At 42.4% G+C, this 21,828-nt stretch overlaps 1 protein-coding gene across 4 annotated transcripts in view; it reads left to right on the forward strand.

Moving 5' to 3' along the window:
* TIMELESS (timeless circadian regulator) overlaps positions 1–21,828 on the forward strand; it is a 163,180-nt gene that overhangs the window by 66,410 nt on the left and 74,942 nt on the right. For all 4 annotated transcript variants that reach the window (XM_030196703.1, XM_030196706.1, XM_030196705.1 and 1 more), the window contains exons 15-17: positions 9,198–9,352; positions 16,043–16,140; positions 18,974–19,094. In XM_030196703.1, coding sequence (XP_030052563.1) covers positions 9,198–9,352; positions 16,043–16,140; positions 18,974–19,094 — 374 coding nt within the window. The remainder of the gene's footprint in view (positions 1–9,197; positions 9,353–16,042; positions 16,141–18,973; positions 19,095–21,828) is intronic.

A 21,828-nucleotide genomic window follows, 5' to 3' on the forward strand; every position in this document is an offset into this window, starting at 1 on the left:
CCAGGGTAAATGGAGCCTTGCAGCTCCATCTTTAGTCCCAAACTAAACACCTAAACAGAAACACTGGAAATAGAAGGAAGACCATATTCAAGATACATCTCGCTGTAGCCATTACTGGCAGTGTGAAGGTATTATTGGACTACTGTCTTCTCTGTTGTATAATTTGTAATATTATATGGCAAGTATTTTATTGCAGTACCATGTAGTCTCTTCTACAACCTGGGTGATCCTTCATTAGTCATTGGCCTATGCCTCCAAGGTGTTGCATGCTTTCTGTGGCCATATGAGTGCTGCTTTATATTTTTTACATTAGTTTGGATTCTCTAGAAAAGTACCCTGTAAACCAGACAAGACCAGAACCTGTGGATATTGTGTCCATTGACCAGTAGGTGGAGATAGAGAATACAGAATTGTGAGCGCAGACCTATAATGGTACTGTGTAGCTGTAACAGTTAAATATTTTTCTGTCTTTAGCAGGTAAAAGATGGCAGATGGTTATGCAGCATCTGGTTGTTCGGCTGAGGCTCACTCCTGGTCTAGTAAATTAACTGGTCACCAGTTGAGCAAGGGAATAGCTGTTAGAGAACCATAGCCTTCAGGGACATATCCAGAAGTCTCGGGTCCCTCACTCTTTTCCCTCCTTCCTTCTTTTCCTTCATTCTGTCAGAAGTGCAGACATTAAAAAAAATAAATGCTGATTAAAGAAAGGAATTTGTGAGGCATGGAGCAGATGCAAATATAGGAAGAGTCTCTTCTGGAAAAAAATCTGACTGGGCAGATGAATCTTGGTGGCAAGATTATTGAATCTTTTTATCTCCTATTTTTATCTCTCATAGGGGCAGTTCAGAGTTTAACTTAACTGCCCTCATCCTTCCTCTTCAGGACTTCTTCTTGTGGTGCTTGCCTTGTTTACTTCAATGCCTGCCCCCTCTCTCTCCCACCTTCTCTCCCTCCCTCTCCCCCCCTCCCAAATGGCAGTGCCAGTGGAGGCTATTAAATGCTCCCACTGCAGTTTTGCAGCAAGGTGCCTTGGGGCAGTGTTTGGCATGTTGTTTGCCACAGATGCTATTAACTCGGTCAGAGCCTCTAGAAGAGACTGATTCTTGGGGGTAGAATTGTTGACCGTGTCGGCTTTGGCCTGCATCCCCCTCACAATAACCGTAGGAATGGTAGCCATTTTGGAAGCCCAGGCCAAATATATTCCATGTATTAAAAAAGGAGGAAGGAAGACCAAATGACAGCCAGCATGGTTAAAAAGTGAGGTGAAGGAAGCTATTAGAGCTAAAAGAAAATCCTTCAGAAAATGGAAGGAGGATCCAACTGAAAATAATAAGAGGAGTGGCCTAGTGGTTAGGGTGGTGGACTTTGGTCCTGGGGAACTGAGGAACTGAGTTCGATTTCCACTTCAGGCACAGGCAGCTCCTTGTGACTCTGGGCAAGTCACTTAACCCTCCATTGCCCCATGTAAGCCGCATTGAGCCTGCCATGAGTGGGAAAGTGCGGGGTACAAATGTAACAAAAAAAAAAAATAGTATAAGGAATGGCAAGTCAAATGCAAAACACTGATAAGGATGGCAAAGAGGGACTTTGTAAAAAAAAAGATTGTGTTGGAGGCAAAAATACATAGTAAAATTTTGTTTTTAGGTATATTATAAGCAAGAAGCTGGCGAAACAATCAGTTGGACCGCTAGATGACCAAGGCGTAAAAGGGGCACTCAGGGAAGACAAAGCCATAGCGGAGAGATTAAATAAATTCTTTGCTTCGGTCTTCACTGAGGAAGATTTGGGAGAGATACCGGTGCCAGACATGGTATTCAAAGCTGATGAGTCGGAGAAAATGAATTCTCTGTAAACCTGGAGGATGTAATGGCACAATTTGACAAATTGAAGAGTAGCAAATCACCTGGGCTGGATGGTGTTCATCCCAGAATACTGATAGAATTGAAAAATGAACTTGCAGAACTATTGTTAGTAATACATAATTTATTTTTAAATTATTATGGTTATGGTACCGGAAGATTGGAAGGTGGCCAATGTAATGCCGATATATATATTTTTTAAAAGGTTCCAGAGGTGATCCAGGAAATTATAGACCAGTGAGTCCAACATTGGTGCCAAGCAAAATGGTAGAAACTATACAGAGCATATTCAAAAGCATGGATTAATGATACAAAGCCAACATAGATTTATTGAAGGGAAATCTTGCCTCACCAATCTATTACATTTCTTTGAAGGGATGAACAAACGTGGATAAAGGAGAGCCGGTCAATATTGTGTAAACAGGATGCTGGGCTTGATGGACCTTCGGTCTGTCTCAGTATGGCTATACTTATGACTTCACCACGCTCCTGTGCCTTCAGCAGTCCTCGTGTTTCAGACCCTTTCTACAATTCCTTCAGATGCTGAAGTACCGAGGGAGACTTAAGCTAGAGAGGCTACATAATCTTTAGATAATAGTCCCTTCTCTGTAGATTTTATTTTACTGCTCCATCAAGCTTACTTATTAAAGACAGCTAAGACATTGAAGGCGACTCTTACTTCCAGAATGGGTCAGGATCCCTCAGCCTTAAAGTGGGTTAGGCTACAGCAATTGGAAGTTCGGTATTCTGACTCTGTAGCTTCGCCTGTTCCTTCTCACTGTACTCTTTCACAAGCCTCCAACTTCATGCTTAAAGGAGTTGTTGGAAGAAGGAGAAATTCCTGTGAGAAGTTGATGATCCCTCAGTGGTCAGGCTCTTTTGCAAGGAAGAGCTTCCTGTCCTTGGAAGTCCTCAGGCAAAGAGATTATGAACAGGATTGTGTTGGAGGTAAAAACACACAATAAAAACTTTGAGTATATTAGAAATAAAATGTCGGTAAAAGAATAAGGTTGGCTGCTAGATGACTGAGAGTTAAAAGGGTTACTTGGGGAAGACAAGGCCATAGTGGAGAGACTAAATAAATTCTTTGCTTTGGTCTTCACTAAGGAAGATGTGGAGGAGAAACCATAACTAGAAATAGTATTCAGTGGTGATGAGTTGGAGTTAATTCAACACATTTCTATAACACTGGAAGGTGTAACGGTGCAGTTTGATAAATTAAAGAGTAGTAAATCTCCTGGATTGAATGGTATGCATCCCAGAGTGCTGATAGAATTAAAAAATGAACTTGCAGATCTATTGTTAATAGTATGTAATTTATCTTTAAAATCAAGCATGGTACTGAAAGATTGGAGGGTGGCAAATGTAATGCCAATTTTTAAAAAGGGTTCCATAGGTGACCTGGGAAATTTATAGTCGGTGAGCCTGATGATGCCAGGAAAAATGGTAGAGACTATTAATAAAGAACAAAATTACTGAGCATATCCATAGGCATTGATTAATGAAACAAAGCCAACATGGGTTTAGTCGAGGAAAATCTTGTACATTTCTTTGTAGGGGTGAATAAACATGTGGCTAAACGTGAGCTGGTTGACATTTTCTATCTGGATTTTCAAAAGGCATCTGCTGCTTTTTAACATATTTATAAATGATCTAGAGATGTGAATAACTAGTGAGGTAATTACATTTACTGATGACACACAGTTATTCAGAGTGGTTAAATTGCAAGAGGATTGTGAAAATTTGCAAGAGGACCTTATGAGACTGGGCATCCAAATGGCAGATGACATTTAATGTGAACAAATGCAAAGTGATGCATGTAGGAATGAGAAACCCAAACTATAGCTATATGATGCAAGATTCCATATTAGAAGTCAAGGACCTGGGTGATTCTAAGACTCTTCATCTGCCGGAGGACAAGGTTAAATCTTCTGCTCGAATGGGGTAGTCTCATCCTTGTTTCTGGGAATACATGTCAGTATCAGCTGGGTCGCCCAAGCCTTAATCAGTCGTCTTGCTATCAGAGTAAGCAGCCCTTTTGTTCTGACAAGCAGACTTCCCCTGCCTCTTTACGAACCTCCTCCTCTGACCGACTTGCTCAATGATGGGGCACCGGGTCACTCCTCGGATCCAATCAGCGGACGGCTGTCCCTGTTCTTCGAGGAGTAGGCCTGCCTTACCTCGGACCAGTGGGTCCTCGATGATATTCAAGAAGGCTACAAATTAGAATTTGCCTTTCCTATCGCAGATTTTTTCTTGAAGTCCCCATGTGGGAACTCGAGAAAGCAAGTGGAGATTTATTCTACTCTGCAGTTGTTGCTAGCCTTGGGAGCCGCGATTCTGGTCCCTCCCAATGAACGGTGGACGGGCTGTTATTCCATTTATTTTGTCGTTCCCAAGAAAAGAGAGGATGCATTCCAATCGGTTCTCTGGTTCAAGAGAGTCAACAGATTTCTCAAGGTCTGTCACTTTTGCATGGAGACCTTGTGTTCGGTGTTGGTGGGTGTGTAGACCAACTGATTTCTCAACGGTTTTGGATTTTAAGGAGGGGTATTTGCACATCCCAATCTGATGGCCTCATCAGAGGTGTTACGTCCCTCACCTGTACGACGCTCCTCCCGGCTAGGACGAGGATCGGGAGGGTCTGTTTGTTTCCTAAATCTGGTAGCCGTCATCTGACTTAGAGCAATGGTTCAGCCATCTTGGATAGATCAGATACCAGGAAGTCATCTTGGACTAACGAGGACAGGAAGGAAGCCCATATTTGGTCCTTAGAGCTCTGCTGATGGGGCAGCCATCTTGGTTCAGCTGTACATGCTTTAGCCTAATTCCTCCTCTACTTCAGTGCTTCGGCTTCTGCTGTTCAGAGGTTGTGGTCTGCATCCGTGTTCCTGATTCCTGAGTTTCCTGTGTTTCGACCTTGGCTTGTTTCCTGACCACTCGTTGTGTTGCTGCCTGCCTTTTGACCCTGGACTGTGTTTTGACTATTCTCAGCTCTACTGCTTCCCTGGCTCTTGGACTGTGTCTGTTGGATACCTGTCTGGTCGGTGGTCCTGCAACCCCACCGTTTCCGGAAGTCCTGCCGGCCGCTTGAACCCAGGGGCTCAACTCCTGGGGAATAGTGGCTAAGTGCAGGTGAAGCTGTTATGGTATAAGCCAATCATCAGAATTAAATGTGTAGCATGATGTTGTGTTGGATCAGATACATATATATACACCAATATATTTGTGCAGCTTTTAAATATATATATATATTTGACACTGCAGCAGAGAAAATAGTCTCATTCCAAAAGCCCTCTTCCCTCTCCCTTTGGGGAATATTTACAAGACAAAGGTACTGCTGTAGTGGCAGGGACCTCACCTTGCCTTTTCTCATTCCTTAAACAAAAGAGCTTCCTCTGCCCTCCCACCTAACAAAGGCATGACTAAGGTGGGCACCTGAATACCCCATTGAAAACAAAGAACTCAGGAAAAGCATAAACAGGACATTTGCTTGTCAAAGGTATACCTGCCCCTCCCATCAGCTTTCAGACATGTGCAGAAAGGAAGGACTTGTAATGTGTATCTGCCCCAGAGACAGCAGGACATCAAAAGACCATTTGCCAGCAAAATCCAGACTGTAAGTCTCGTGATGTCATAAGACATGAGACCAAGACTCAGGGGTCGTGTGCAGACATGAGACCAAGATACCACAATGCTTTGCAAATGCCCAAGGGTCGTGTGGAAACCAGGACAAAGATCCACATGGCATATCCTCCTGCAGCTTGCAAGGTATAAAAGGACAAGCTGTTTCCCAAGAGTCAGATTCTCTTCAACTGCAAGCAACTCAGATTCTCTTCAACTGCAAGCAACTCAGACTCTCTTCAGCTGCAAGCAACTCAGATGATCCACTTACTGCAGAAGCCCTGTTCCTGTCCTGCAAACATGTGCTTACCTAATGCTGTTCATACTGTGTAACAAGGACTTGTAAGTAACATAACTTTTGATCTAGACCTGCTACTTTGTTCTATTTTATGCACAAATTCTCTGTTCTAAGATCCTCTTTAAAACCTACTTCTCGTGTGCAATTGTATATTAAATCAACCTTTTTGAAGCTAAATACGGTCTCTCTGTGTTCTGAGTATATGGTATCTTATATATATACTTAATCTATTTAATTTATTGCAATTATCACCTTTGGTGATTGGTGGAGAAATTAATATCCTAAAACTTATAAATACAGCGCCTGCTCTTAAATTATAAACAATAGCGAGTGCTCTCTAGAGCTATTTTCCCCCAAAATAAATCATTCCTTGTAACAAAGCTAGGGGTTGTCTGGCTGCCTGACCAAGTGCGGTGCACTCCATCTTCGCCGTGCTCAGTCGGGGCACAAGGGCTCACATCTCCAGTCATAACAAGAGGTTTCATTGTTTTGCTGTGCTTGAGCAACATTTTCAGTTTTGGGCCCTCTCTTTCTGTCTCACTATGGGGCTCGTTTTCAAAGCACTTAGCCTCACAAAGTTCCATAGATTACAATGTAACTTTGTAAGTCTAAGTGCTTTGAAAATACGCCTCCAAATGTCCGCAGACTTTTTCCAAGGTCATGGTCATGGTGGCTGCCTTTTTGCAACAACAAGGTGTCCGAGTCCACCTCTAGCTGGATGATTGGCTGATTAGGGCTGCCTCTGCTTAGGAGAGCACACAAGTCTTGTTTCGAGTTCTTTCTCTGCTGCAGTCATTGGGATGGATCATCAATCTGCCCAAGAATTGGCTGGTTCCCACACAAGTTCTCAAGTAATTAGAAATTTGATTCGACCGGGCTTAGGGCAAGGTTTTTTTTTGCTGGATCATTGATGTGCCAAACTGCATTCGCAGATTTGTTTGCTTCTTCACTCTCTATTTCCTCGAGTTTGGGACTACATGCAGGTTCTCGAGTCCATGGCGGTGACCTTGGAGAAGGTGCCATGGGCCCGAGCACACATGTGTCTGTTACAGCAGTCTCTCTTAAGTCACTGGTCCCCGATTTCCCAGAACTATGATCTGGCGCTCAGTTTGACGGGGTCAGCGCATCGCAGCATGGAGACTGAGGAACTCCTCTTTATACAGCAGAATCCCTGTGGGGACTCCGATGTAGACGGTGATATTCACGGATACAAACCTTACAGGGTTGGGGTGCTCATTGCCTTGGCCAAGTGGCTCAAGGTCAGTGGTGCCCAGAGGGCAGTCCGCTTGGCTCTGCTGGACTTTCAGGCTCTAGTGGAGGGCAAGCCGGTGAGTGTTCTTTCTGACAATATGATGGCGGTGGCTTATATCAATCGCAGGAGGGCACATACAGTGCAGTTCTGGCTCTTGAGACTCTTCTGCTCATCCGTTAGGCAGAGGCGCACTTGGCAGCAGCTCTCGACAGCGCACATTGCGGGAGTTTGGAACATTCAGATTACCTGAGCAGGAATGCTTTGGATCCAGGAGAATGGGAGCTGGTGTTGTCAATGTTCCAGCAGACCACAGACAGTGGAGCTTGCCTGGTATGGGTCTTTTGGCAATCCACCGCAATGCGAAAGCGCTGCAGTTTTTCAGTAGGCAGCAGGATTATGGGGCAGAAGGCATAGATGCTCTTCAGCTGTGGCTGGTGGACCTCCTCCTGTATGTATTTCCTCCATGTCCCATGATAGGCAGGGTGCTTCAGAAAATCCTTCATCACCTGGGTCTGGGTGGTCCTCTTTATGCCAGATTGGCCGCGTCGCCCATGGTACGCGGACCTGGTCCACTTCAGTTGTCCCTTTGCATTGGCCTGTTGGTTCAGGGACCAATTCAGATGGAGGATCCTTCCCCCTTTAGTCTTACGACTTGGCTTTTGAGCGGCCGAAGTTGAGGAAGAAAGGTTATTCTCCAGAGATCGTTACAATGCTTCTTCAGATGAAAAAGTGCTCTACCTCCATGGCCTATGTGCGAGTATGGCGGCTCTTCGAGTCTTGATGTGCAACAATGGCAATTTCTCCTTTGCAGTCTTCTCTCCCCAAATTTTAGCCTTTCTGCAGGAAGGTCTGGGGAAGGGTCTGGCATGCAATTCTCTGCAGGTGCAATTGGTGGCCTTGGCCTGTTATAGGGGCAGGCTGCTTCATTCCTCCTTGGCATCGCATCCTGACGTGTCTCGTTTTTTGAAAGGGGTGAGTTTTCGGCTACCGGTGCACCAGATGGGTCCAGAATGAAATCTCAATTTGGTGCTTTGTACCATGCAGAAGGCTCCATTCTAGCCCCTACATCAGGCTTCGTTGAAGAGACCTGATCCTCAAAGCGTTTTTTCTAGTCGCTGTCTCTTTGCACAGAGTGTCGGATCTGCAGGCATTGTTGTGTAGAGACCCGTTTCTACATTTTTGGGGTGACGGTACTCACGTTCCCTTCACTTCTTCCAAAAGTGATGTCTCTCTTTCACCTTTATCAGCTGCTGTTTCTAACAGCTTTCTGTGCAGATTTGTACCCTTGGGATTTTTCCACCCTGCATCTTCTTGATGTCCGTCGGGTCCTCCTTCGCTATCTGGAGGTATTCAATGAGTTTCACCATTTTGATCATTTGTTCATCCTCACTGTGGGACCTCGGAAAGGAGAGGCATCGTCAAAGGCGACTTGCTTGCTGGGTGAAAGACTATCACTTCTGCTTATGTTCTGGCAAGTAAGCCACCTCCACCCAGTTTCCAGGCACATTCTGCTCAAGTGATCACTACTTCCTGGGCAGAGGCACATTTATTTTCGTTGGAAGAAATTTGCATGGTGGCGAAATGGTCTTCAATCCATTCCTTCGCTAGGTATTACAGTCTGGATGTCGCTGCGCACGCCTCTTTGGGGCCTTGGTTCTTGCTGCCAGAGTGTCGGTTTCCCACCCTTTTGAATGACTGCTTTGCTACATCCCAGTAGTCTCTGAATTCATCTGCTACTGTTGCTAAGGAATGAGAAATTGTCTTACCTGATGATTTTCTTTCCTTTACACACAGTACAAGAATCTAGTGGCCCACTCTGATTATTCGGCGGAGACTCGGTTGGTTCTCTCTGCTGGGCCTGGTAGTTCTTGCATGTTTCTATGTTTCAGGGCATTTCCAGCATTCAAGTAAGTTCAGTTTGTATTGGTGTTTTAGAGAGGTTCCACTGCTTTGCTAACAAAATAATGAATGTTACAACTGCACAGTGCCTTTATAGGGCAGAGCTCACAATTATGTATCTCTGCCTTCTGGCCAATGGTCACAACACCCACAGGTTCTGGACTGGTCTGATGAGATTAAAGGAAAGAAAATTAGCGGGTAAGTTCTAATTTCTCCTTGATACACTGTATTTCTAAGATCAGGTCTCTCTTGTTGGGGGTTCTAGAGCACTGCAAGCCTCCCTGAAGACATGGTGGTGCCTTTTGATGCAGCCTCAGAAGTGCCAGTGGAGGAGCAGAGAGCAGATGCCATGGTGCAGATTCAGGACTGCCTGTTGACCAGCCGTGGCTCAGAAGCCCTAAGCTACCTTCGTGCTGCCAGGTAACCCCATAGTGAAAGCAGTAGTAACAATCTTGAGACAGTTCAATTGCCAGTGGCAGCAGAAGTCTTGTCTGTCACCCTCTTTCACCCCATGTACTGGATGTCTTTTGCTGTTAAGCCATTTAATTTGACAGGGAGATGATTGAACCTATTAGGAAGGCAAATCCTTTATTTTTACAGACTAATATATTGGGAGTGTGAGGGGTTACTGTATGTTGTACAAAACTCAGCAGTGAAACTTTTTTGACAGGATCTGGAAAATTTGACCATGTCACACCATTGTTATGAGAGGCGAACTGGCTGCTTATAGTACATAAAAGTACTTTAAAAATTCTTATGTTAGTCCATAAAGTACGTTACTCAGGACAACTACTCTATTTAGCACATCTACCGATCCTCTATGCCCCTTCCAGGGTGCTGAGATCTCTCAGCAAAATTGCCTTAAAGTCCCCCTCATTTTGCAATATATGTTTGGATACTATCCAAACATGTATTTTTAGTGTTACAGGTCCTTCACTGTGGAACATTGTCCAGTCACACTAATGTTTGGAATGTTCATTGCAGAAATTTCAGTTAGGCTTGAAGACTTTTTTGTTTGAGGATGCATTCGCTTTAAGAATGACCGGAGCTGTTATAGACCCGTAGTGCTGCTTATTCCTGTTAGAGCCAGGCATGGAGGCATAGCCTCTGGATTCACTATAGACTATCTTACCTTCCTAATCAAGATTAAAGCTGTACCGAATAGCTTATTTTACTATTTGGCTGAATACGAATACCAAATACAAATAATGGACATTGAGCTTTAATATAAATAATACAAAAAGGCAACATGAAATGAAAGATTGTGTTTTGGTAGGATTTAGCACAGTAGAGGCCCACATTATTCATATTTAAATTTAAATTGCAATTTGGCTGAATACGAATAATGTATTCAGGGCACTGTACAAGGCCAAATTGAATATGAATATTCGGTACAGCCCTAAAAGATTCTAATTTCTTTTTCACTTTCTTTCTCTATTAGTTGTAATATACTGGGTAGTATTGTAAGCATTAAATACACTTGAAACTAATTTTTAGTTGTGGTGCTAGTCTGAGAGAGAAATTCCATAACATGAAAATGGGACCTATATTTTTGCACTTTATGTAATATGTTAGGAGGTATGGTTTTTATTTAATTTTTTTTTAATTTTAAATTGTGACATGTGCCTGGTTCTGAATACTTACCCCTATGTATTCAAGTTGGTTAATATGGCAGTACAACAATTTGCTCAAATGAAACAAGAGAGGACCCATGTTCTGTTATATTCCTCAATACTACCTTTTATAGATAATAAATTAGGAGCATTTTCAGAGCAGGTTTAGAAAATTAGAGTTGCCAGCTTTCAATTCCAGCACAGCCAGAGCTTGCTTTCATCAAGACATATACTGACAAGAAAGCAGAGCTGCCAAGGGGTCCCAATTTTTGAGAGGTACATTTTAGTACACACACACCCCAGCTCCACCCTACTCTGCATTGGCTCCACCCCCTCTACATGGCTCCACCCCTTAGCACACCTCAATCCCACGGCCATTTCAGAAAATATTTTATTTAATAGCCTAATACCCTTTTCAATTAGCTTTCAGAGGCCAAAACTTCCTGCCTCAAGTCAGGAGAGTATAATGCTGTTATGGTATCCTCTCCTGACCTGAAGAAGGAAGTGCTGGTCTCTGAAGGCTATTCAAAAATGTTTTAAAAAGGTACATCAATCCATTTTTCCAACAGTGGCCAATCCAGGTCACAAGTACCTAGCAAGATCCCAAAACAGTACAATACATTTTATGCTGCTTATCCTAAAAATAAGCAGTGGATTTTCCCAAGTCCATTTTAATAATGGCTTATGGACTTTTCTTTTAGGAAAATATCCAAACCTTTTTTAAACCCTGCAAAAACTAACCGCTTTTACCATATTCTATGGCAGAGAATTAGAGTTTAATTACACGTTGCATGAAGAAACATTTTCTCCGTTTCTTTTTAAATTTACTACTTTGTAGCTTCATTGCGTGCTTCCTAGTTCTAGTATTTTTGGAAAGAGTAAACAAGCAATTCACATCTACCTGTTCTACTTCACTCATTATTTTATAGACCTCTATCATATCTCCCTTCAACCCTCTTTTTTTTGTTGTCAGATGTTACATGGACTGTGGTTCCCCTCAGCCGTCTGTTTTTGTTATCAGATGTTACGTGGACTGCAGTTCCATGGTCTGAACATTTTTTAGCTCAATTTAAGTTACATATTTGTATGACTTCTGCTTGTTTTAAAGAGGTCAGACCTACTATTAAAACAAGGGAGAAATTGATTCGGTTGGATTCTGGAATTTAGTTTCCGAAAAGATCGGTATACAACAAATTTGACACTATTACTATGAAATCAGAATGGGACTCAATTATTAAAGATTCCCTGGATACAGATGCTCCAGTGAAAATTAAGAAGGTTAGATCAGTTAAGCCTAATCCTTGGTTTACTGGTCTGTTAAGAAATGTAAAGAAGACTTGTAGATGTTTAGAAAGGAAAAATTATGATTCTAAGTTTAGATGGAAGCCTTAAGGTCTGATAAAATCCACTGTGCAGAGGCAAAAAAGGCCTATTATACTACAACTATTGGTACTGATTTGGTTGATTCTAAAAAGCTATTTACATTAGTGAATGATCTTCTTTCTCCTCCATGTCCCGATAAATAGATGCTTAATGCACAACCTAGAGCACAGGAATTGGCTGACTTTTTTTTTTTAAATACAAAAGTTCAGAAAATTTGCGAGGATTTTACTAAAAATCAATTGCAGGTAATAGACCCCCTACTTTTCAGTTTTGGATCCTGATTTAGAGGCAGATACTGTTTCAGGTCAACTGTGGGACTCTTTTGAATCCATCACTACTAGTAATCTTTATTTATTTGTTTGTTTGTTTGTTTGTTTCATTTGTATCCCACATTTTCCCACCTATTTGCAGGCTCAATGTGGCTTACATGGATCCGTAATGGCATTCGCCAGTTCCGGTATGAACAAATGCATGTGATGTCATGGTAGAATAAAGTTCAATATGTGACAGATGATTTTGTGTCCATTATGATGTATGGTTTCGTGGAGAGGAAGCGTTATTTGTGTTTAAGCCTCGGTTCCGTTGTGTTGCAGGGTTTAGGCATTTATGTTGGGTCAGTAGGGTATGCTTTTTTGAATAGGTTAGTTTTGAGTGATTTCCGGAAGTTTAGTGGTTGTACGTTGGTTTCACAGCTGTTGGTAATGCATTCCATAGTTGTGCGCTTATGTAGGAAAAGCTGGATGCATAAGTTGATTTATATTTGAGACCTTTGCAGCTTGGGTAGTGAAGATTTAGGTATGTTCATGATGATTCTGATGAGTTCCTGGTTGGTAGATCTATAAGGTCAATCATGTATCCCGGGGAATCGCCGTAGAGAATTTTATGCACTAGGGTGCAGATTTTGAAAGCAATTTGTTGTTTGATTGAGAGCCAGTGTAGTTTTTCTCGGAGGGGTTTGGCGCATTCAAATCGCGTTTTTTCCAAAAAGTCTGGTTGCCGTGTTTTGAGCGGTTTGAAGTTTTTTTATGAGTTGTTCTTTGCATCCCGCATAAATTCCATTGCAGTAGTCAACGTGGCTTAGTACCATTGATTGTATCTAATTGCGAAATGTTTCCCTTGGGAAGAATGGTTTCAAGTGTTTAAGTTTCCATTCTTTTCCATTCATTGTTTCCAAAAATGTCATCCTGTCAATGTGTGTTGGATATTTGTCCTAATTTGTTTTCTAATTTACCAAATATTATAGTTCTTTGGTTAGTCTCATTTTTAAATAGTTTGCTGATGTCTGGGAAACGTCCTGCAGAGATGGGTTGTATTGCACTTATCCCTATACCAAAAGCTCAGAACTTCTCTTACTTGTAGTTTTAGACCTATAGCGGGGTTTCCTCTGCTTACCAAGTTGTTGGAGTCACTTGGTAGTCATGTTCTGCACAGGCAACTCTGATAAATAAATTGAGTGCCCTCGGTATGGGACCTAGACTAACTGATTGGGTTAAAAATTGGTTGAATGGAAGGAGACAAAGGGTAGTGGTAAATGGGGCTTGCTCTGTAGAAAAAGGATGTTGTCAGCACAGTACTGCAAGGATCAGTCCTTGGGATGGCTCTTTTTAACATCTTTGTCAGCGGTATTACGAAAGGACTGTCTAGTAAGGTTTGTCTCTTTGCGGATGATACCAAGCTCTGCAACAGGGTGGACACCCTGGAGGGTTTGAATGACATGAGGAAGGTGGAGGAATGGACCAATATTTGGCAACTAAGATTTAATCCCAAAAAATGCAGGGTCATGCACTTAGGTCGCAAGAGTCCAAGGGAACTGTACAGTATAGGGGGTGAAGCACTTCAGTGTACAAAGGAAGAGTGGGACTTGGGGGTGATTGTGTCTGATGACCTTAAAGGTTCCAAACAGGTAGAAAAAGTGATGGTCAAAGCCAGAAGGATGCTTGGGTGCATAAAAAGAGGGATAACCAGCAGGAAAAAGGAGGTGATAGTCTCTGGTGAAGCCCCATTTAGAGTACTGTGTGCAGTTATGGAGACCGCACCTATGAAAAGATATATAAACAGGATGGAGTCGGTCCAGAGGACGGCTACAAAATTAGTAAGCGGTCTTGAACACAAAAAATATAGGGACAGGCTTATGAACCTCAACATGTATAACCTGGGAGAGAGGAGACATGATAGAGACGTTTAAATATCTCAAAGGCATTTATGTACAGGAGGTGAGCCTTTTTCAACTGAAGGAAAGCTCTGGAATGAGGGGGCATACGATGAAGTTGAGGGAATAGGCTTAGGAGTTATCTAAGAAAGTATTATTTCATGGAAAGGGTGGTGGAGGCATGGAATGGCCTCCCGGTGGAGGTTGTGGAGTCGAGGACTGTGTCAGAATTTAAAAAGGCAAAGGATAAGCATGTGGGATCGCTTAGGAAAAGGAAGAGTTAGGGGTTACAGAGGATGGGCAGACTGGATGGGCCATATGGCCTTTATCTACCATCATGTTTCTGTGTTACCAATCCACACAATTCGGGTTTAGATCTCAACATAGCACCGAATCTCTTTTTTTTTTTTTTTTTTTGCTGGTGTTAACTGCTATTGTTAAAGAATATTTAAGCAGGGTAAACAGATTGTTATACTTTAATATGATATTTTGGCAGCTTTTGAACCTGGATTGCTGATCACTAGACTGAGTGGACTGGGTATGTCTGGTTCACTGTTGAATAGGTTCAGGGTTTGTTTGTTTTTTGGGGTTTTTTTTTTTTTTAATGAATAGGTCCTATACTGTTTGGAAGGGAGGTGAAATGTCAAAGAGTTGGGTATCTACTTGTGGGGTGCCTCAGGGTTCACCATTATCCCCTGTGTTATTTATTTAACCTTTTTATGAGTTCCCTCTCACATACTGCTATTGGTGAGGGTGAATGTTTATTTTCCTATGTGGAAGATATTTTAATGCTGGTCCCTACTTTATTTATTTGTTGCATTTGTATCCCACATTTTCCCACCTCTTTGCAGGCTCAATGTGGCTACTTGTGCTACTTTGCATGAAACCTCTGTTAGAATCTTTTGTGCTATGAATAAAATTCAGACATGGACAGTTGAACATATGCTTCAAGTGAATCAGGTTAAAACAAAAGTGTTTTGGTTTTCTAATCCCATGTTGGGCAAGCGGTAGTCCTGGAAGAGCTGCCACTCTGTAAAAAAAAGGCCCCCTAGTTAGCTGGGCAGTGGGCTGAATATTGCCCCTATCTGGTTAACTGCACAGGTAATGCTGTGGCGGTCAGAGGAGATGTCCAGACGGCAATTAAACATGTGATTAACTGCAATCACACTTTTTGATTGGGTGTTTAATTTTGATATAGAATTTTTGATCAGTTATATCTACAAGCTCACTACATGTGAACATGTGAGCTTTCCCTTCCGTGTCCCTCTTATACAGATGATGTAGATGTCCTAAAGTATCTTAAAGACCAGAGGTGGGTAACAGTAGGTATTGTGCCATAAGTTCTGTCCTTCAGCAGAAGCTTGAGATGTTCACCAAAATCCAGGGTCCAAATATTCAAAAGAAGCTGAGCTTCTAAATTTGTGCTTCAAGTTAGGCTCCTAAATTTCTGCCCTATTTTTAGTCAAATTTAGGAGCCTAACTTTTTTTAGCTGAAAATTAATGTTAATTTACGAGCTTAAAAGTTATGCTTATAAATTTGTCTGCATTCATTTATTTAAATTTATGAACGTAATTTGTGAGCTTAGTGCTGAACATTAGTGCTAAGTTCCTTTCTCCACCCTAAATCTACCCGTTGTTGCCACCCACTTCTTGTTCTCCTTAAAATTTCACTAAACCCCTAAATTGAGTAAAGATTTAGGCACTCAGCCCTAACACTTTTAAAGAGGCTAATATGAGCATAAGTCTGTTAGGAGCATAAATCCTTTTAATATTAGGCCCGAGACGACTACAAAACTTCATCTTTAACCCCTGAAAATTAGGAGATTGTTTTTTTATGCTATCCTTCTCCTCAGCTATAGCTATTTAATGTATCTGAGGTGAATCTGGAGCCCTTTATTGGTGTGTTTATTGAACAGCAGCTTCTAGTAGGTATATGAATTCTTTTCTCTCATCATTTTTCCTTAGGGAAGTATGGCCAGAGGGAGATGCCTTTGGGGCACATGAGCTGCAGCCAGAAGAAGAAGTTCAGCTACTGAAGCATATCCTTTTTGCAGAGCTTCCCCGTGAGTATCCTTGCTTAAAAGGAGTGACTGCGTACACATACAATCATTGCATTACAGCAACCTCTGTGCCCAACCACCGGACTGCGTTGCAGGTGCCCTGAGGGTTACCAATGAGCGATCTAAGCATCTGATACTGGCGGTGAGATTTGTGTCTAGCACATTGCACAGCTTCCTTGTTAACCCTTCTTCTGAAATCACTATCAGTTTCTGCAAACTGTTTAAGCTTCTCTCATCTATAAGTACTTTCACTCTGCAGCTCCTCATTTCTTCCCTACATCCCTTCTTGTGAACTATCCTCATTGAGTAAGTTACTCTTCCTTACCAGACCAGTCAAGAACCAATGGGTTGTACCCATCAACCAGCAGATGGAGACAGAACAGTTGCTTGCAATCTCTGCCTTATAAAGGACACCATGCAGTCCGAGCTCACCATTTTTTTTCTTTGCCTCCAGCTGATGATGGACTGACTGTGCAGTTGGTCTGGTCTGGTGTGGCTAGCTCCTGGGCCGGAGAACTGGTGATCAGTTTAGCACAGAGGAAGGGCAGGAATCCAGGCCTCATTTAATTTAATAAAAAAAAAAATAAGGCCTAAAGGAGAATATTCAAAAGAGTGCGAGTCCCTCCCTCTCATCCCTGAGTTACATATTCCTAACTTTTATTTGCTTTATTGAAAACAAAATAGTAAAAAAGAGGTTTTAAATCAGTGAGGACTGCAGTACTGAAGTGAATTTTTCCTCAGAAGAAAGAAAGCACTTCTGCTGGGAGTGGTAGGTGTGTTGTTTTTTTGAAAGAATGGTATTTTTGCTTTGGTGGCTTAGTGGTTCTTAAGCAGGAACTGACAGCAGAAAGGCCGAAGCCAGGGGTGTGGTGTGAAAAGGGGCTTGTCAGAGTAGTGTTTACTTATGATTGGATGCAGCCATCTGTTGGAAAATAAAACAACAAGGCAGACCTTGTAAAAAAACACAGTTTTTATTAATGGATTAAAAGCTCCCAGAAATGTAACATAAAATGCCTGACATGGCCATGTTTCGCCAGTATAAAATGCCTGAGTCAGAGGCAGTGGGTCACCAGCTGATATAAAATTCCAAAAATAGCCTGGCTGGTGTAACTGTTAAAAACATAGCAAGCTAGATTCTGGGATCAGTCTCTCATGATTGTAGGCTTTCACTGCAATCACAGTGTTTTTATGAGAGGCTGATCCCAGAATCTTGCTTAAAAGGAGTGGCTGCATACACATACAATCATTGCCCATGTCGAGCATTTTATGTTAAATTTCTGGTAGCTTTTAATCTATTAATAAAAACTGTGTTTTTTTAATGAGGTCTGCCTTGTTGTTCCATATTGGATCTGACGGACCACCTGCCTTGCTGCTTTTTGCAGCCTTCTCTTTACCTCAGCACAGCAAGGTATTGTTCCTGCTGCAACAGCCTCCGGGGAAACTTAGGTCAGCGCAGTGGAGTACAGTGACTGCTGGGATTGCACCTTAGTTCTGGAGGGGGTCTCTGGATATAATGTGACTGATTGGTTTCTCTCGGAGAAAACGTGGAATGGTGGCCATTTTATCCCCTCCTGCTGCTGTTTCTCTTTCTGGGCTGCCTTCTGCCTTCGGTTGGGTTCTCAACATTTCCTTTTATGACAGTGGCAGAGGCCTTTGTTTACTGGGTTGTGTGACCCTTCTTAAAAGGGTGGCCACAGTAGCAGCAGCATTCAACTAATTCAGCTGCAGGTTTGGGGTTCCATTTCTCTATCAAACTTGGGTCAGTGGCATGGAAATATCCAAGGCATTCAGGATAGAAGCCATTGACCATTCAGTAGGATGAAGAGATGAGGAAATATCTCAGGTTCTGGACCTGATGGGAGCATTCCCATTCGTCCCTTCAGAGAGTACTACTGAATGGTTCTCAGATGTGTTTTCTTGGGTGTCTGGCAACTTAAGGCTCTGCTCTTGATATAATAAGATGGTAGCAGTGGCCTTGCTGTACAGGGAGGGATTTTTGGTCCTTTCTTATTTGGTCAACTGATTACGCTGGGGAAGTCAAAACGGGAAACAGGAAAAATGGCAAGAGCAGCAAGTTCTTTGTCTATAATAGGACACATGCAGGGGGACCACCTTCATTTTCACCTCAGAGATCTGTTTGTTGGAAGACTCCTCTCCTTTTTGTCTTATGACCGGTAGCCATTGAGAGGATCAGCCTTCATAGGGAGGTTTCTTAGTGTTGATGTAAGGAGATCTATTTACTAGACTTAGGTTAATTTGGATCCTTTGCAGGCCCAGCTTTACAGAGTATGGAGTTATTTCCCCTTGCATCCCATTCCTTCAGTCCTGTTCTGCCTTGTTTGAAAGAATACAGAGGGGATTCTTTTTGAGACGAAAGCATAAAAGATTCCCCATCCTTAGAAGATCATCTCTTTTTGGAGCCTGAGCTTAATTCTGGGGGCCCTGACCTTTCTTATCGGGTCCTATAGGCTATTACACAGGCAGAAGAATGGGGTGGACCACTGGGGCTATGGTCTAGCTAATATTTTTACCCTATATAGCATCAGAATCTGGGGGTCGGGAATGGAGGATGTTTGGACCCCAACAACTACAAAGTGTTGCACTGCCCCTGGGCTACTGTATACATAAGTTTATTTTTAGAGGGTAGTATCCCTCATCTGCTTTTTTTTTTTTTTTTAAAGCATTTACAGAGGCGTATTTTCAAAGTACTTAGACTTTACATAGCAACCTATGGAACTTTGTAAATCTAAGTGCTTTGAAAGTGAGCTCCTTGGTTGTCTTAATCAGATGGATCTGCAGTATTAGCAATTTTAAGATCTCATTTTTCTAATCTCAGGGCAGAAAGCGCCCAGGACAGAGGACCCTGAGGAAATGGAGGAAGAAGAGGAAATGGAAGAAGAGCTCCAGTCTGTCCATGTGTCAGAAAAGGAGTTCAACTTTCTTGACTACCTGAAACGGTAAAGGATGTGCTAAATAGTATTTCTTAGGGATGTGCACAGGCCAAAAAGAAAAATTTAGTTCATTTCCACATTCTTCTTTTTGGAATTTTTTTTTTATTTTTAGGCCTTTTTCTCTCTCAAACTTTTGGTTTAATAAACTAGTGCGCCCTACTGATTTCACATCCTTAGTATTTTGGATGAGAGATGCATTTTCTGCCTTTGACTTTTCTCTCTATGAAGGCCCTCCGTCACATTTATCACAAATGTGTTTTAAATTGTGGCGTTATAAATAAGTTGCATTTATTGAGATTTCTTGTTTTTATATCAAAGCAAACAGCATTCCAAAACCATTTTACGTTTTGCTGCTTGGGAAACGTGCATGCAGCCATCTCAGAGATGCAAAGTCTGGGTACTGTGTTTTTGTTTTTTTCAATGTGGGGTGCCTGATTTGTACAACAGAGAAAAGAGGATTTGAAAGGAGTATATTGTGGTCTGGGATTAAGTTTAGATATGGAGTCCAGGCTTGGAAGGATGTGTCTTTGTGCAGATCTACAGGCTCATATCCCTGCTTAATGTAATCTCTGCTAAAATCTTGGCACTGAGATGGCTGGGGAAATACCTGATTTGATACACAATGAAAAATCTGAGTTTATTCCTAACAGACAAGCAGTGGATAATGTAAAGCATATCATATAAGTGAGGTAGGTAGCCCAGAGGGATAAGGAAAAAGTGATGATGGTAGCAGTAGACACAGAAGAAAACATTTGACACAGTGAACTGGTATTTTTTGATGAGGGTCATAGATCAGATAGGAGAAAATTGTGCTAAATGGGTTATGTGATTATATGAAAACCCAGAAGCTAGGTTAAAAGCAAATGGAGGATGCTTGGGGGAGGAATGAAGGTTTGGGTGTGAATGGGGAGCCAGGCAAGGGTATCCTCTATCTCCTAATTTGCTGTGGAAGCTTTTGTGGAAAACTTTAGAGGGAATCTAGATGTGAGGTGGATTAAGGTGGGCAATCAGGAACATAAATTGGCACTATTGGCGGATGATATCATTCTGTGTGTCACAGCCTATGCTGTTAACAATATTTTGGTACAGGAATTTTCAAAATTTGAAAAGGTGGTGAGATTTAGAGTAAATTTAGACAAAACAGAGGTAATGCGACCTTAGACATGGAGGAAGTGGTGCCACTGAAATGGTACTTGCCCTTTAAATTGGCATGATGTAGCTAAAATTATGGGAGGATTTTCAGAGATACAAGGGGACCTGAAGAGGTGGCATAAAGGTTATTTGCCATGGTGGGGGAGGATAGCTATGATTAAGATGAATGTGGTAGCCAAAGCTGCTTTTATTTCTTCCAAGCCTTACTCATCAAAATATCCAAAATGGCTCTAGAAAAGTTTCAAAAGATTAACAAGTTTGTATTGGGGAAGAGGAGGAGTTAGACTGGAGGATATGAAAGCAAATTGTACAGTTACAATGAGGGCTGGAAGTCCAGATTAAACATATACTTAATTGAGAAGTAGGTGACAAATGCGAATGGAACAGACATGGTGGAATAATTGCATGCAAAAATATTTTCCATAGATAAAAGAAATTTGTAATTCCTTTATTTGTAAGACAGTAGGCAAACATGAATCCAATACAAACAGAAAATAAAGAAAAAAAGGAACCTAGTCCACCACAAACCAAACATGTCATACCTTTTTCTTTTAAACCCCCAACCCTCACTCCTCCCAAACCCGAACTAAAACGGCGAAATCACCTTAGCCTGGTTTCTTATAGCTGTCAGCAATCTATTGAAAAGGATTAAAGCATAGAAAAACAAAATCCCCAATCAAACATATAAACGGCGAGTGACCGTACTCACTGCAAATGCGCAGTAGAGACTTCCCTCTCTGTCCCGCCCCGCGTCAATACGTGATGACGGGGGGGGGGGGGGCGGGACAGAGAGGGAAACTGCGCCGCCGACGTTGCTACCGCTCCCCCCCCCCACTCGGAGTCGCCGCCGCCACCTCTCCACCCGGCACGGGCCCTCTCTTCCCTTCTGAACTTACAGATCCATTCGCCGAACGCAGCAACGCACATCAGCTGAGCTGCAGTGAGCCCTTCCTTCTTTGCCTGTGGCCCCGCCCTCCTGTGACGTAACATCAGCGAGGGCGGGACACACACAGGCAGAGAAGGAAGGGGCAGCTCAGCTGATGTGCGTTGCTGCGTTCGGCGAATGGATCTGTAAGTTCAGAAGTGAAGAGAGGGCCCGGACCAGGTGGAGGGGTGGCGGCGACGACTTTGAGGGGGGGGGGAGCGGTGGCGACTTCGCGGGGGGGAGGGGAGCGGTGGTGACCGCGGGGGGGAGGAAAACCTCTATACCAGCCCGTTTTTACGGGCTCAACGGCTAGTAAATATATAAAAGAAAGGTATCTCTGTGTCTGTGCATCATTATATTGAGTTTAAGAGAAGACTTCTTTTTCATATGCTGAATGAAACTGTCCCATGACTTCAGAAAACACTGTTTACATTTAAAAGAACTACTTTCCTCCCATGTAAGCAGCTGATTAATCTGATATTTCTCCACTTCTATAAAGAGGATGGTTCAGCAAGTGTCCATGATTGTAATTGCGTGCTAGCAGATAGAATTTACGAATAAGCAGAGTATCTCCTCTATTACCTCTATTACCTGGTTTGTCCAGCAGCAGGCTAATTGGGGAACATCAGGTTTTATCTCTAGGATCCGAAATGTATGCCACTA

The sequence above is a fragment of the Microcaecilia unicolor genome, chromosome 3, assembly GCF_901765095.1.
Source record: "Microcaecilia unicolor chromosome 3, aMicUni1.1, whole genome shotgun sequence".
NCBI classification, from domain to species: Eukaryota; Metazoa; Chordata; class Amphibia; order Gymnophiona; family Siphonopidae; genus Microcaecilia; species Microcaecilia unicolor.